General features: G+C 53.8%; 1 protein-coding gene across 6 annotated transcripts; it reads right to left on the reverse strand.

Annotated features, from left to right (window-relative positions):
- Positions 1-77: 77 nt before the first annotated feature.
- On the reverse strand, positions 78-12856 carry rc3h2 (ring finger and CCCH-type domains 2). Of its 6 annotated transcripts, none has more exons than XM_057019494.1 (20): positions 12291-12856; positions 8892-9211; positions 8693-8810; positions 8380-8613; positions 7843-8018; positions 7163-7363; positions 6958-7090; positions 6752-6870; positions 6398-6510; positions 5767-6066; positions 5503-5699; positions 5141-5433; positions 4928-5068; positions 4259-4408; positions 3650-3808; positions 3358-3577; positions 3215-3290; positions 2960-3140; positions 2736-2887; positions 78-2666 (listed from the first exon to the last, which is right to left on the reverse strand). In XM_057019494.1, exons 2-20 carry the CDS (start codon positions 9132-9134, stop codon positions 2519-2521), a joined length of 3354 nt encoding a protein of 1117 aa, XP_056875474.1. In that variant the 5' UTR covers positions 9135-9211; positions 12291-12856; the 3' UTR covers positions 78-2518. The 6 variants fall into 6 exon arrangements, with proteins under 6 accessions (XP_056875474.1, XP_056875478.1, XP_056875479.1 ...); XM_057019498.1 differs by having other exon boundaries at positions 8904-9211; positions 12291-12855; XM_057019499.1 differs by having other exon boundaries at positions 5141-5436; positions 5509-5699; positions 8904-9211; positions 12291-12854.
- Between the last annotated feature and the right edge of the window lie 2777 nt (positions 12857-15633).

Consider the following 15633-nt stretch of genomic DNA (forward strand, 5'->3'; position numbering starts at 1 on the left):
GGCGACCTCTAGTGGTCGCAGAGGTGAACAGCATAAATGAGACGCGTTCGAATGATGCCAGAGATGCCAGGGGGACGTCATTTGTCGTCTGTTTATTGGAACATGCAATTCCATGCGCTGAAATCTGCCTTTTAGTAACAGAAGCTTGAACGGCCAAACTGTGAAACAGAGGATTTGTGGGGAAATTCCGCGGGACAGACGGTCAGATGTTTCCATGGACGGCAGCTCGACCCCTGTCCCAGCTGATCCCGGGGAGGGAAAAAGGGAACCCTTTCACAGATGTGGTATTTCCAAGGAAATAAATAACCGGCGATCGTCATCGTGGAGCGTTTGACTGCGTCGGCGATTTAAACCTTTTACTAAATCATCGCAGGTCGTACAAACGAGCATCTACGCCATAAATCCACCTCACGATGGCCCCAGACGTAACGACAGATGTGTACCATCTCTTAATAGTTCATTTACATTTCAATCGAACAATAGATTCACAAATAAAATGTCTAATACAGACATGAATAGTCAGAAAACATCAGTTTATCAAATGCTTCACGAGCAACAACCAGGCTTCCAATAATATAGAATAATAATGTTCCGTTAAAAAAGACATTACGTTTCAAATAAATGGACCATTGTGGGTTTAAAAAGCATCTTTCAGGCAGATTTGGCCCCTAAAAGGAAGCAACCAGATGAGTTGTGACCAGAAACGTGCCGGATAAAATAAACCCCTCAAAAAAGTGACTGAAAATGCGGAAATTCAGGCTGTTACTTTGATCTTCAAAGCTCAGCTTGACGGACATCAAAGACTTTTTTCCCTGACGAAAGTCACTGATTTGGGAATATCGTCTCATCCTCGACGCTGCGAACACGATGTCTAAACTCAACCCAGAAGTTCCAGGAAGGAGAACGCCGACGCAGCAGCAACAACAACAACAACAACAACAACGTTGCTTTTTTCCTATCAAACCGTTGGTTTTTTTTAGTTTTCGTGAGCAGACGCTAAAATGCTGGACGTGGCCACACAGTGGGCGTGTGCAGAACACCGGCCGTTGTATCACAACTACAGAAACACTCCACCGCTGCGCACGAGGGGAGGCAGCGCATGCACGAGGCTGGGGGGGCGGAGTCAGGGCGCACTTCAAAGTAAAGCAGGGACCGATCGCTTTGATGGCAGGCTTTGATCTCCCTTTATGGTGGCTGGGCTGTAGCTAACGGAGGTTAGCTTAGCAACGAAAGTTTTCCCTGAGCAATTCCTGAACGAGACAGACGGATTTCACGCTGCCGGAACGTTTATCCGTCGCGTTTCTCCTCCGTTATTAGAGGAGGCAACAAGGTTCCGTTTCTGGGTTTTACGTCTTCAGGGTCCGGACGCAGAGGGCGACCGGCGTAACACTAACGTTAATAACACTGGAAAACTGGAAAACTTACAGCTAATTTCCACAGAAAATTATGCTTTTCAATGAATTTCACCATTTAATTGTTGAAGGAAGTGCTTCAAACCTGGACCAGGAGGCTAACTGGCTAACTGGCTAACTTCACTACACTGATCAAAAGAAACACACATTCCCAAACATTCTATTGATTTCTCAATATTTCTCATTTATCATCGTTAAATCATAAATTAGCTGTATCCTGAAGAGCTGTTCGACACCCCGGGGTGACGCGGGTGACCTCCGGATGGTGAACAGGTTCATTGGGTGGTATTATGGGCTGCACCATTAGCAAACTGTCACCTTCACAATGACAACTATTAAAAACACGTTTGTCGCTAAAGAGCTGAAATGTTCCAAAACTGCTCTCCCATTTAAACTCCAGAGCTTCCAAGACTTTGAAATCCTGCTGATCTAAAACCTGGAAAACGGGAATTGCGCTAGGTCAAGGCCAGCGGGACCGGGCCGAGCCGGCGAGCAAAACGAGAGCCACAACGATCCTGATGAAAAAGACACCCGACAAACAACTTCACAGAAGTTAGCAACACGAAAAAACCAAAACGGGAATTAACGTTAAAAGAAAAGGGGGAGTGGCCCATCGCAACATGGCGCTCTACGGAAACACGGACAGGAGACGTGGCGGCGTTGTCGTCATGGTCCCACCTGATCAGTGGTGACCGACCACTTCCTGGCTATAAACCAGCTAACTATGCTAGCCACCGTAGCTACGGCAGCTAATGACGGCGTGAGAGGAGGGTCAAAGGTCAAAACTAACCTGGAAGTTTGTTCCACGATTTAACAACGGAAAATACAATTTAGCCTCAGGCGGCATTCAGGCCTTTGAAGAGCCGACATCTTGCTTTGATCTTTTCCAGACATTTAAACCGTTAACATCGTTCCTCTTTTACAGGAAGCTCTCGCGCCGTCTCTGTGTTGCCGTGGCAACGTGCTCCTGCATAAAGACGTGGAAAAGTTTCAACAACAGGTTTTGGTTTTTTTTCTCCCAGGACGGTTGAACCTCATCTGCATCCGGAATGAGGCGGCGTTCCATAAATCCGGCTCTGCTTGTGGAATTCCGCCTGTCCGTAATTTTAGCTGACATCCAGCAGCATCTCGGTCACGGGCGTCTCCGGGCAGGCGAGGGTGGAAGCGCCCTCCAGCCGAGCAGATCCGCTCTGCAGCACCAGCTTCCCGACTCCCAGACCTCCGGACGCCAACCGCCCAGGGGACAGAGACTTCCTGGAGAAACCAGGAAGGAAGGCGTGAGCGGAGGAGAGCCAAGGGCGGCTCCGGGTCACGGGTCCTCACCTGAAGGCCATCTTCTTCAGGTGGGCGTTCATCTTGTCCACAGCAGCACCGTCTGAGTGGGGGCGCTCCTCCATGGGAGAAGAGAGGAGGGGGGAGGAGCGGGATGCTGGGAGGAGGTGGGAATCCTCCGGAGGCTGCAGGATGGTCACATCCTGGGGACAGAAAACCCAATTTCCATAAACCAGTGAGCCCCTTTATCAACGAGGATTCCCCCCCTCCACAACCTGAGCTCCCGTCTCGGCGTCCTCCAGGTCCAGAGCGCAGAGTTCCAGCTCGATGTCTCCGCCTGGGTCCGATTCCCCGTCGGCCCGGCCTCCGTCCCGGCTGTAGGACATCTGGGCCGCCGCGATCTTCTCGCCGCTGCTCAGGGACGTCCGGCGCCGCTCTGACGCGCACAGATGCTCACTGAGGACAGAACGACAGGGAGCCTCAGGGGCGTGTCCTAAAGACGCCGTTGTCACGGCTACGGCTGCACGCACCTCTCCAGGAAACTGGAGTGGCTGGAGGAGTCGGAGCCTCTGGAGCTCCACCTGTGGTCCAGGTGAGGGCTGGAATCTAAAAATAGAACACAGAGGTTCAGCCGACTTTGCCCGTTTGGCTGTATCAAACGTGCCGGATGCACCTTTAAGGTTGATGGCGGCGGCGGTGGCGGCGGCGCCCTGGCAGATGGGGTCCGCGGTGTGGTACCCGGCCCGGGCCGCCCTGGAGATGGCGCCCCACTTGGAGATGATGGGCGCCTCGCTGAAGGGAATGATGGGGTCCTCGTCCTTCAGGCGTCGGTAGTGATCCATCGAGTGCAGCCATCGCTTCTCGCCGCCGCCCGCGGTGCTACCGTCCAGCTCCTGAGAGAGGAAACACGGGCGGTGAGAGAGCGCCAGACCTCCACGGGCGCCGCTCACCCGCCGGGGCCTCACCGGGTGCTCGGCGCAGGAGGGGGCCGGCTTGTGGGGGTCGAAGGGGCTGAGGCAGGGCCCGATGGCGCCGCAGGACCACGGAGAGTAGCGTGCTAGATTCTCCTCGCCCCGGAACCGGCACGCTGCGCACTGGCCGCCGCCGCCGCCGCTCTCCGCGTGCTGGGGGACGAACAGGAGCGTTTGAACGTTTTAGATTCTGATAACTGCCTTCGGCTGCCGTCCCCGTGGCAACCGTGTGGCCACGCTTGTTGTGCGGACACGTTAAAAACAATCATCTCGATTAGCTTCAAGATTCAAAAACACAGCTGTTAAAGAATTTAGTCATCTGAGATCCTGAGTCACTCACACACACACACACACACACACACACACACACACACACGCTTGTGCTGCGTGCCACAGCAACACATTGCTATGGTGTCTTCGTCCACAGTTGCTAGGCAACAATCCCCCACATACAGTAAAAAGCTCCGAGAACGAGCGTTTGGGACCGTTAAATCCTCCATATTTGTTTCCATTATTACAGTAACATGATAAAAACTAAAGCGGCTCCTAACAAACGGGTCAGAACCCCCGGACCAGGCCGAACCTTCCGGGTTCGCTTCCCACCTCGGGTCCAAAATCGATGGTGAAGATGGGGGAGGACGGCGAGGGCCTGCTGGCGCTGTGGTGGTGGTGGTGGTGGTGGTGATGATGAGCCCACTGCTCCTGCTTCCTCCTGAACAGATCGTCGTATCCCAGCCGGACGTGGCCGCAGTCCTGGGGGGGGGGGGGGTGACAGGAGGGTCATGTGACAGGAGGGTCATGTGACAGGAGGGTCATGCGATGATGTCAGAGGAACCTGCACATGCTAATTACACAAAAATCCCTGTTTGGTCACATTTGTGCGGCCGATAATGAACATTTCAAAGGGGAGTGAGTGATCATAATGACCAAGAGAGGCGACATCAAAGGGCCGCTGGTATAAAAGACTCCGATATTACTGTAGTTGCTCCTGAGCGCGAGTGGGGGGGGGGGGGGGGGGGGGGGGGGGGGCAGGGACGGATTTGGGTGAGGAGTGGGAGGACGGGAGGAGGACTGTGGTTGGCAGAGAAGGTGGAGAAGATCTGTGGGTGTTCGGAACAAACTGAGGAAAACGCCGCTCGAGAAGCAGCCGTGGATCGAATCACATGTCGGGGGGGGGGAGGAGGTTGCAGCCGGGGGTGTGAACCAGCTGTCAGAACATTAGGAGCCTTCCCTGCCAATCAGAACCCGGATGAACGGGACGTTTGGACCCACCCTGTGCAGGCGGCGTTCCGCTCCAGCGCAGAAGTTGCTGTCCAGGGAGTTGAAGCGCTCCCTGAGGGGGGGCTGGTAGACGGAGGAGTGCAGCACCTCCAGCGGCAGCGAGTTGCTCCTGGCGTCCTCTCGGTGGTACAGCTGCGGAGACGAGCGCCACCGTCAGCCGTGGCGGGCGGGTCGACACCTGTGATAATCGGGGCGGGGGCTCACCTGAGGGCGCCACACTCTCCTGCTGTCGTAGAGGGGGGCGTAAACGCCGTGGGCCGCCACCACAGGGCCGTACTGAGGCTGCCCCGGGTGGGCGTGGAAGCTGGGGGGCCCCATCCGGTCTCTGGGCGGGTAGCCCGAGGAGGAGGAGGCGTGCGGGTGCGGCGTGTGGGGGTCGAAAGGGGATGGCGGGCCGGCGGAGGGCGGCAGAGAGGATTCCGGGACGTTGGAGGAGCGGAGGAACTGAGCCATGCAGGTTTTGTGAGGGGGGTGAAGAGCCGACGCGTAGTAGGAACCTGCTGGAGAAGGAGGCGTCAACCCGCTGTGAGAGAGTCACATGACCAGTCACATGACCAGTCACGCACACTCACAGCTGCTCTGGAAATGGGCCGGCTCCGGCACCGGGTGGGGCTCCTGGTAGTACGCGTCCGCTGCCTGGGACAGATGCGGCGTTCGCAGCAGGAACGCGCCGGGGGCGCCGCTGTCGCCCCAACCGGCTGTTGCCGCGGGCGACATGGAGGAGGAGTGGCTGACAGGGATCCTGGGAGGGGAGGCGCACTTCCTGTTGAACACAGAGGGAACTGATTACGACACGAACGCACCCTTTAAACCCGGGTGAATGATCTCACTGCTCGGTCGAGGCGCTGCCCGTCAGCCCGTTGGACCCGTTGGCTCCGCTGGATCCATTCGGCGCCGCCCTCTTCAGGTCTTCCATCGCGTCAGCGCCTCTGGAGATCAGCTTGTGGTGCGTTCCGCCGGCCACACCCTCCACCAGAACCGTCGTGGTGTCGCCTTTGAGTCCCTGTGCCACACCTGCGGGAGCATCTGTGTGCAGCCCCGCCTCCAGAGCGAAGGTTTTACCCATAATCCCCGGCGCCAGAGGAAACACACGGCCTGCGGCGCTGCTCTTCTTGTTCCTCAGCCGGAATCTGACCGGGAAGAGGAAAGAGGGAGTAAATCTAACATCCCAAAGGTTTCATCCACACATCAAATAATCAAAAATCCGTGGAAGTTTGCAGTCCAGGAATGTCATTAATGTGGGATTGGAATGATGGTGCGGGATCGAGGGTGACGGCTCTTGACCTGGGGGGGCCCAAACGTGAGGAGCTGTCAATGGTGAGGGAGAAACTGGCGCCGATGAGGAGGGTGGGCCAGCCATAGAAGGGCCCTGGGACAGAGCCCAGGGGCCCCCCTGGGGAGACCTGAAAGACTTGAGTGAGGGACAGGAGAGGAGGCAGTGGGGGGGGGGGGGGCGCTCACTTCTCCAGCTCGTCCTGCGTGTGTGCAAACGTACAGTTGCTCCCCCGAGGACAGCCCCCCTGCTGACGGAGGTCCCGACACATGCTGGTCTTGTACTTGCTGTTGGGCTGAGGCTGAAACGGCAGAGACAGGATCCCTCGTTAGGATCGTTTAGCTCCTTTAGCTCGTTTAGCTCGTTTAGCTCGTTTAGATGGTTTAGCTCCTTTAGCTCCTTTAGCTCCTTTAGCTCGTTTAGCTCATTTCACGCTTCTGCCTTGAACAACGACCAGGAATAAACGAGGCCTGGAAGGACCGACGGCGGCCGCTTCTACTCATGTTTGACCTCGTTTGTTGAAGGTCGTTGGTATTCTCTACCTGTGGAGTGTCGTGGCTCTTTTTGCTGAAGTTCTGGATGAATTCTACCAGACCGTGGACCACCAGCTTCACAGCGAGCATCACTCTTTCCAGCTCGTCCCAGGGGGGAGTGGGAGCATCTGCACACCGATCAAGAACACGGCACAATCAGGAAGGAGGGACTTGGCTCTCCTGCACCGCGGCTACGCTAACCCAAACTGCGGCACCTGGGTTGTGGTCTATGTTGGCCAGGAGCTCCAGGTGGGGTCTGAGGTTGGTGAGGTTGGCGGGGTCACCGGTCCTCTGCAGAACGATGGTCAGCTCCTGGACACTTTTGGCGAAGGACTCTGGGGACTGCAGCTGTGGCCAGAGACACGGTCGGTCAAGACAAACGCGGGTGGAAGAGGCTCAGCTTCTGGAGAGTGCTGACACCTTGTCAATGATAGACTGCATATGGGACTTGTGGACCAGGTCTCCATACAGCAGAGACGACCACTGCTCAGGCGAGATTCGCAGGCCGGCCTCCATGGCGATGTGGACGATCTGGGCGTCGTGTTCCCTCCTGAGGGCCTCGTACGTCCGAAACTCTTCTTTCAGCTGCATCAGGGACGAGTCCTCGTCGCGCTTTGTCACCTGATGGAAAAGAAAGAGAATCCGGGCTCTTAATCGAAGACAAAGGTTAGTTCGGCGCCCCAACAGCGCCCCGAGTGGTCAGTTACCACAACTGCACTTTGATCACTACTTGATCTGATGTTTTCAGGCAAAAATACAATATTTCAAATTATTTTAGAGTAAAAAGAGTCATGCTTGTGCTGTCAGAGGTGCCTTCAGACAAATTAACTCAGACTGAGATCAAACGGGGGGAATTCTCCCCCCTCAGAATCTGCCCTATGAGCAATCATCACCAGACATCAACACAGACAGCAGCGACTCTCCCCCCGTCCTGTATGGAGGGGCAACAAGGGCAAAAATAGCAGCGATAGCGACTGGAGAAATCAGTAACTGAGGGATTATTGGCAGCACTCCGGTGGAGGGAGACACGGAAAATTAGGATCTGTCGTCTCAGCAGGTCATTCGTGGCGCTCTCGGGTACAGATGTGCTTGTCTTATACCTTGAAGCAGGAGGCCCTGTAGAGAAGCTGCACCACGTGTCCTATGCTGGTTTTGGAGGCTTGGGGGAAGCGGGCCTCGAGCTTCTGGACTACGAACAACACCAGCACCTTCCTGGATAAAGCGGAGCCGTCTTCCAGAGCCAGCAGAACCAGCTTCAGCGCGTCCTCCTGCATAGCTGACGGCGGCGTGGAGAAGCACAGAGACGCAGCTGAGAATTCAAACGCGACCGGCGGGCGGCCGCGAGACGCCCGGAGGTCCGTGAGGAGCGTCCTCAGATTCAGAAGAACTCACTTCTTTGATCACCGTGAGAAACAGTTTCCCAGTCAGAATCTGCCCTACGAGTAATCATCACCGGACACCCAGACACGGACCTTCGGACATCTCCGGAGTCCAGTTAACTCCCGTTTCTGTTAAACTCCCCGTTACCAGACAAAACTCCTCAATTCAAACAATTCAGTGTCAGATATTAGACGCCTGCCCTCTGATTATCCGGCAGAATGGCTTATTTGGCATCGGGGGTCTCTCGTGACACCTACCGGGCCCCAGGAACTGGCACCCGCGGGCCCTCACGGCGGCCCACAGGTTGGCAGAGAGCTGCTGGGAGTTCTGGTGCTGCAGGATGAGCTCGGTGACGGTGCGCTCCCCCAGCGAGCGTCCCGCCCGCACCGCCCGCACGCGGCCCTCCTCCTCCACCAGCTGGCAGTTCACCAGCGTCACCAGCTTCCTCTGCATGGGCCGACTGAGCACGCTGGGGCACACGCTCGCCACACCTGCGCTCACATTTCCCAGAAAGCTGCAGATTTGCACTTTAGGACACACCAGCTTTAACGTGCGCGTTGACACACGAACCTTTGGCGGCGCTCAGAGGTCTCAGGTAGAGAGCCAGCTCCTCCACACACACCCTGCACACCTCGTAGCTCTTGACCTCCGCGGCACCGTTCAGGCTCACCAGCCGCACCTCCGGGATCTGCAGGTGGTCAAAGAAGGTAAGGTTCTACGTCATGTTTTCATACCAGACCTGAGCCTGGTCAGGGGTCACTGGGGTCACCTCCAGACTCGCCTGAGCTCCAACCAGCTGCAGCAGGGCGCAGTTGACGGGCAGCAGGTCGATGTCGGTGCTGATGGGCGTCTGGTCGAAGGGGCAGGCCTTGCGGTGCAGCTTGTGGAGGCAGGTCTTGCACACCGTGTGGGAGCAGCCCAGGCTGATGGGCTGGTGCTCGCTGCTGTCAAACTCATTGTAGCAGATGGGGCAGGACAGGAACTCCGTCCACTGAGCCGCCTGCACCGGCATCCCGCCGCCACACCACAGAGAGAGGCGCCGCCGAGCTCAGCGCATGACAGGGAGGAGCGCACCAGTGTCGGCGACGGCTGGGGGGGGGCAGAACATCCAGTTATTACTCAGTAAGAAACGTCTACAGGCGCAGGGAGAAGCTGCAGAAAGGCGCCGAGGTGGAATCGAATCCAGAACCTTCTGGTTATGAGGCAACGCCGCACCACTAACATTCACTAGAAACGCGGTCGGGAGCCCAAATGAACCTGGAAATGCGGAGCAGAGGCTGTTGGTGCTTGAACAGCGTTGATTGTGTGTCAAACGCCAACTGCCAAGACATTTGGTGCAGCTCAGTCAGGAGGGCCGACGCTTACGACCCTGCCGGCCTCGGGTTTCCTTCAGAGACGCTAACGGACGCAGCACCTGTCGCTTCGCTCTCACGCCTGTTCAAATCACTCACGAGAGCCACAACTGGGTTCTGACGGACGACACGAGCAGCACGGCCAATAAACGGACAAAACTTCGGCTTTATTCAAACGCAGAAAACAGCAACAGCCGTGCTCACTCATAACGAGCCTCAACCGGTTTGGGAGGAAAAATGCTGCTCTGCATTCTCAGAGCTTTGCGCGCGCGTAAAACAGGCAATAAACGACACAAAAAGAGGATAAATACACCTCAGACGGTTAGAAATCCAGTGTCACCCACCTCGCAGGCCGACCGCAGCGTCCCCCCGTCTTCGCACTTCATGTTTTTTTCCAACTTGGAGCCCAAATTGAACAAATAAGCTACAGGAGCGATGGGAGCGTTACGCTGGCGAGGGGACAGCACGTTCCTAAAACTCACGCAGCAACTGTGCTTCTGCACCTGTCAGTCCCCACAACAACTGATATCTCAGGTTTCTACACACCCCACGTCTCCTCCGGGGCCGTCAGTCTGGGGGGGGAGGGGGCTTTCAAGGGCCTGCAGGAACTCCTTCTGGCTTTTCTTCTTTCCCTCTGACATTCTCATATCATCTTTTTTCATTCTCTCTCTCTCTCTCTCACACACACACACACACACACACACACACACACACACACACACACACACACACACACACACACACACACAAAAGCCCCCACAGTCTTGTCTTGTGACAGGAAGGCTGTGTTGCATCATTACAGGAGATCTTCCTCCTCAGATTGTTACAAAAAGTGGAAACCAGCCTTTTGTTCCCCCTTTTCGTTGCCGTGCAGGAAATGTTCCAGGACGTGCAGCTCTCCACATCCAGCACGCTCACAGATGACATAATTACGCGTTCTTGGGATGGTTCTACGATGCTTCTACAGCGTAGTGAGTTTTAACAGAGCAAATCAGCAAAGGTGATGCTGCACTTCCTGTATTCCACGCCAAAGAACTAAAGCAGAGAAGAAGAAGAAACGGCCACGGGAGCAGCGATTTGCCCCGGCGGCCGAGGAGCCGCCCACTCTGCCGAGGATGAGCCAGAGAATCAAAGCCAGAAGGAGCCAGATTGTCTTCAGGACACTCAGAGAAGCGCCGTTGCTTCTGAAGCAGAACCGTCGACCAATATATCTCTCTGTAATGCCACTTTCCTCCTCTAGGGGTACAAAATGTCACTGTGACACAGGGTAAAAGGAAGAGCTGCTCCGGGGGCTCTTGAGGCAGGATGGAGTCCCAGAACCTGCTGGTTCAGATGTGGAATGTAGCAGAGTTGCTGGTCTCCCTGGGCAATATTGTGCTGCACTGCATTCATGTGAGCAGGAGATGAAGAGGTGACTAACGGCTCAGCAGAATGGTGAGATATGCAGCCAAGTTTGAGCAAAACAGGCCTCAATTAAAGGAGCGGCTCACAAAAACTGAAAATTTGCCCCGTTTTATAACCTCACTGCTGCTGCTCCCCACCAAAGACGCTACGATGAAGGCACAGTTGATTTATGTTGCTATCATAAAAATACGTAACGTAGAGTTCTCCTTAACCACGATGTTGCTTTGCCTCCTTTCTTAGTGCAGGCGTCTGAACACTGTTGACTCCAAATAAAGAACTTTTCAGACAAAAATTGGATCTCTCTCTCTCTCACACACACACACACACACACACACACACACACACACACACACACACACACACCCACACACACACACACCTGCAGCAGAGCCACCAGGAGTAATTCAAGATCTCCTGTTCCTGCAGAGCGTCCCCAAAACTCCAAAATTAGAATGTAGCTGCATTATCATGTTGTGAGCTTATAAATGTGCGTTTGTAACCTTCCATGACACCAGAAGGCTTCACCGGTGACCCACCAAAACAGCGTCACCTCTGCTCATGTGTGGTTTTTAACTTTTTATAACTCCTCTCTGGTTCTGTGGGAATCTATTAATGACTTTAATTTAATTATAGCATCAATTTAGGCTTCTGGAAAGAGTAGAACTGAGGCAGCGTGGAGTCAGATTCAAGCCAAGAAGGAGCAACTGAGACATCCTCCAGTCAGTGAAAGCAAGCTGCAAAGGGAAACGAGGCGTTCACCGACAAACAGGCCAGCAGAGGCCGAAGTTAAGGTTTAAAGATGACATCCGGGCAGGCTGGCTAACCTTTGAAGCACTTTGTAAAAGAGACAAAGTCCATCCGGCTATGAAAACAGCATCATCTGCAAGAGAGCATTGTTTCTTCTGGATGTGCGACACCACGTGAGGGGCTGTCAAAGATTAAGATATTTAACTGGGACTCTGCTCTGCCGTTACTTATCACTTGTGTGGCGCATGCATGTGTTTGTGGGCTCCGGGTGGGAGGCGGGGCTGTTGTACCCCATATACTGTACAGAGCTGAGGCGTTTCTGGGGGGGGGGGCAGGGGGGACCAGGGGGCTATTCGATATCAGCCAGGCATCAGGTGGCAGCAGACCCTAAAACAACGTCAGAATATCAGGTGCTGTTGGTTGCTGCAGCTCTGCGCGGTTAAACTTCTGCAGCAGCTCCGCACGTTGCTGCTGGGACTCTGTTGCAACTCTTTCTGGAAAACGCTGCTTTGCAGAAGAGGGCCCCGTTAAAACGGGTCTTTTCGCCCCGGCAGCACCAGTTGCGGGACTGGAGATGAGCCAGAACAGTTTCTGGAGCTCAACAAACTCAGGCGAGGTCAGAATAAGTGCAGCGTCAAAAGTAACGCGAGCTTCCTCAGACTTACCTCACGCAGCAGAGCAGCGCAGCGGAAAAACCTCTTACATCCTCACAAGTGCGTCCGGACGCGGCTGCAAAACACCTGCGACAGGAGCGGCGCGTCCCGCATCTCAGAGCATCAGCACCGCGACTCCGGCGTCGTGTCCGACCCTCTGCCCGCCTCTGCCGCTCCTCATAACGGGCGCGCAGGCACGCCGAGCCGCGCTCCGTCGGTCTGGCGAGCGGAGGCTGAGAGGAGATGGTGGAATCGCTCCGCCGGTGATGGTGCCTCGACTGCGCGTCAGACTCACGGCCGCGCTGCGCGGAGGCGGCCGCCGCCAAACAGCTGCGCATCACGCATACTCCAGCAGAGAGGCGGGCCGGCTGCACGCTCCAGCAAAAGCCGAGACCGGCGTGCGTGTATCTATCGGCTATGAGGGGCACTATTTTGATTGTTGCGGGCAGGGATAAAAGAGATGTGAAGGGGCAAGCCGGAACAAGCCGCTTTTTGAGGCGTGGGCTGCTTCTGTTGCGCGTTTTTAAAGGAACAGCGCGGAGAGCGCAGCGCAGAGGACGCGCCTCAGCAAGCGCGTCTGTGAAGAGGAAGTTCTGTCTCGCACACGCACACGGTTCCCGCACGTTGGGCGTTTGGAGAAGTGTTTTATCTTCCCCATTTTGATCATCTTGAAATCTCCATGAACTAGCTTTTGTTTTCATTTCAGCTCTCATCGCGAGGTTTCTGGGAAAGAACAAAGACTCTTGGGGGAGTTTGAGCTCTGCTTCTTTCATGTCTGTGAGCGGAGACCTGGATTTTAGCCTGACCCCAGATCGCCCTGAGGCGGGAGTGTGCCTGCTGATGGACCTGACCTGTTTAGGTGAACATGCTGCTGGATCCAACACTCGAGACAATAAGAAGCTCAAGAGATGAGCAAGAGAGCTTTTGCGTGCTTGTTTTTTTTTTTTTTATCTCAATCAAAGTATATTAAAGCTTTTAGTGTTGTGAATGTTTGCTGAACCCAGCAGCACGGTTAGCTTAGCTTAGGCTAATGATGACGGGGCCGCCATCTTGTGGCAGGTGCATCATTTGCAGCCGGATAAAAGATCTCACTTTTAAATGGTTTTTTTTACGTTTTGAAACTAAACAAACTCGGGTTAATGTCTCTTTATCCCAGTTAACATCGTGAAATAGCTGAAATATGTCAGTGAAACGCCAACCGGCTTCAGCATAAATATGGACTGAACTTGATCCTTTTGTGGGTGTAAACAGCACTAATGCATCAGATGCTGGAACCCACTCGCCCGGAACATTCGACACCCCGCGAGATTTTGACCAAAACTGAAGAAGAGTCTCCCAACAGGTTTCTGAAGAGGAGAGAAGGCGGAGGGCCGAACACATCAACACAAGGTCATGGGTGCACAAACCTTCCCTGACTGGCTCACTTATGCTGAATTAGGGTTTTCTCTGAATCAGGTCTCTGCTGCATCCCCTCCATCTTTGTCACCACTTTCCTCCTCGTATTTTACCTCTTAGGCTCTCATTTATAATGCAAGTGCCCTCTCTCACACACACACACACACACACACTACTGTCTGTACTGAACACACACTCAGGCTCTCCTCTGACACACAACCTCATAAATTGGCGATGAATGGCGCCTCAGACGCCCCCGGAGGAGGCCGACAGACATCACAGTTATGGAGCAAAGAGCAGAAAGAGGGAGAAGTGGAGCAATGTGAAGTGAAAGAGCGGAGCGAGGGAGCATGGAAACCCTCTCAGACGGGCAAGAGAACCCACTCACTTATGAAGTAATGCTCAGTGAGCTGCGGGTAATTTCTGTCGGGTCAAAAGGAGAACCAAGGCTTGTCTGGGAACCACAGACTCAGTTCAGCCAAGATGGAGCAACCTTTTTATTTCAAATATTACATCAACCCGGGTGACTTGATGGCAACATTAAAACCTCTGAGACCACAGCAGATGCTTTTAACAATTCTGATGGAACACAACAGACACAAATGTAACCAAGAGCTGATTTATGTTAGCATTAGTTTATATGCTTATATAGTTTATATATAAATCATATCCAGGAGGGGGCAGCAGACTCTGGGGAGGACCATGAACGACCTTCACAGCTTCCTTCACCCGTGAGTGATCCTTGCACTTACACTTTATCATGTGTGAAATAATGTCACATTGAATGAAAACATGTTTGGAAGATGGAAGATGTTGACATTTAAGTTGCAGTCTGCAAGCTGCTGTTACCACGAACCGCCTGTAGGTGGCGCAGAAGCCCTTTTCTTCCTGATGTTTCAAGATTTTGTACTTTATTCATCCCCGTGGGGAAATTGAATTATAGTAGCAGCCTAAACTGGAATAATATAACTGTAGTGTAGGTTTTGTATTTACAAAGTATATAAATAGAATAAATAAAATACAAATAAGATTAGAACGTTATAAGCCTTATAAGCTTATACCGTATACATCATATATTATAAGCATATTATATATATACAGGTATATCCTGCTGCAGACACTGAAGGACCTGAGTCTCCTGAGGAAGTAGAGTCTGCTCATGGCCTTCTTGTAGACAGCATCGGTGTTTGTGGACCACTCCAGTTTACCACAACAACAATAATAATGACGATAATAACAATAATGATGAACTTTTATCATCTTCCACTGGATTCAAGCTTGTACTGCCAAAAGTATTTGGCCACTTGCATTGACTCACAAATGAGCTTAGCTTCAACTCTTCTGGGAAGGCGGTCCACAAGGTTGCTGAGCGCGTTTATAGGAATTTTCGACCATTGATCCAAAAGCGCATTGTGAGGTCACACACTGATGTTGATGGAGAAGGCCTGGCTCCCAGTCTCCGCTCTAATTCATCCCAAAGAGGTTGGTTCAGGTCAGGACTCATCCACGTCTTTATGGACCTTGCTTTGTGCACTGGTGCACAGTCATGTTGGAAGAGGAAGGGGCCAGCTCCAAACTGTTCCCACAAGGTTGGGAGCATCCTGGAGCATTCCAAGTTCCTTTCACTGGAACTAAGGGGCCAAGCCCAACTCCCGAGGAACAACCCCACACCATAATTCCTCCTCCACCAAATTTCACACTCGGCACAACGCAGGTCCGGAATGGACCGTTCTCCTGGGAACCTCCAAACCCAGACTCGTCCATCAGATCGCCAGATGGAAACGCGTGATTGCTTTACACCACTGCACCCCACGCTTTACATTGGTGATGTATGGCTGAGATGCAGCTGCTCGCCCATGGAAACCCATTCCATGAAGCTCTCTGCGTACTGTACGTGCGCGTCAGCATGACCCCTCTGTCAGTTTCCGCGGCCCACCGCGTCGTGGCTGAGTTGCTGTTG

Source organism: Takifugu flavidus, chromosome 20, assembly GCF_003711565.1.
Source record: "Takifugu flavidus isolate HTHZ2018 chromosome 20, ASM371156v2, whole genome shotgun sequence".
Lineage (NCBI taxonomy): Eukaryota > Metazoa > Chordata > Actinopteri > Tetraodontiformes > Tetraodontidae > Takifugu > Takifugu flavidus.

Excerpts from the sequence above, each read along its gene's own strand:
- rc3h2 (XM_057019494.1), bottom strand. The coding sequence starts at position 9,134 with ATGCCGGTGCAGGCGGCTCAGTGGACGGAGTTCCTGTCCTGCCCCATC. Across the intron at positions 7,091-7,162 it reads TGCAGTCTATCATTGACAAG|CTGCAGTCCCCAGAGTCCTT; the intron begins GTGTCAGCACTC and ends CTCTGGCCACAG. Across the intron at positions 6,067-6,397 it reads ACGCAGGACGAGCTGGAGAA|ATTCCGGCTGAGGAACAAGA; the intron begins GTGAGCGCCCCC and ends CTTCCCGGTCAG.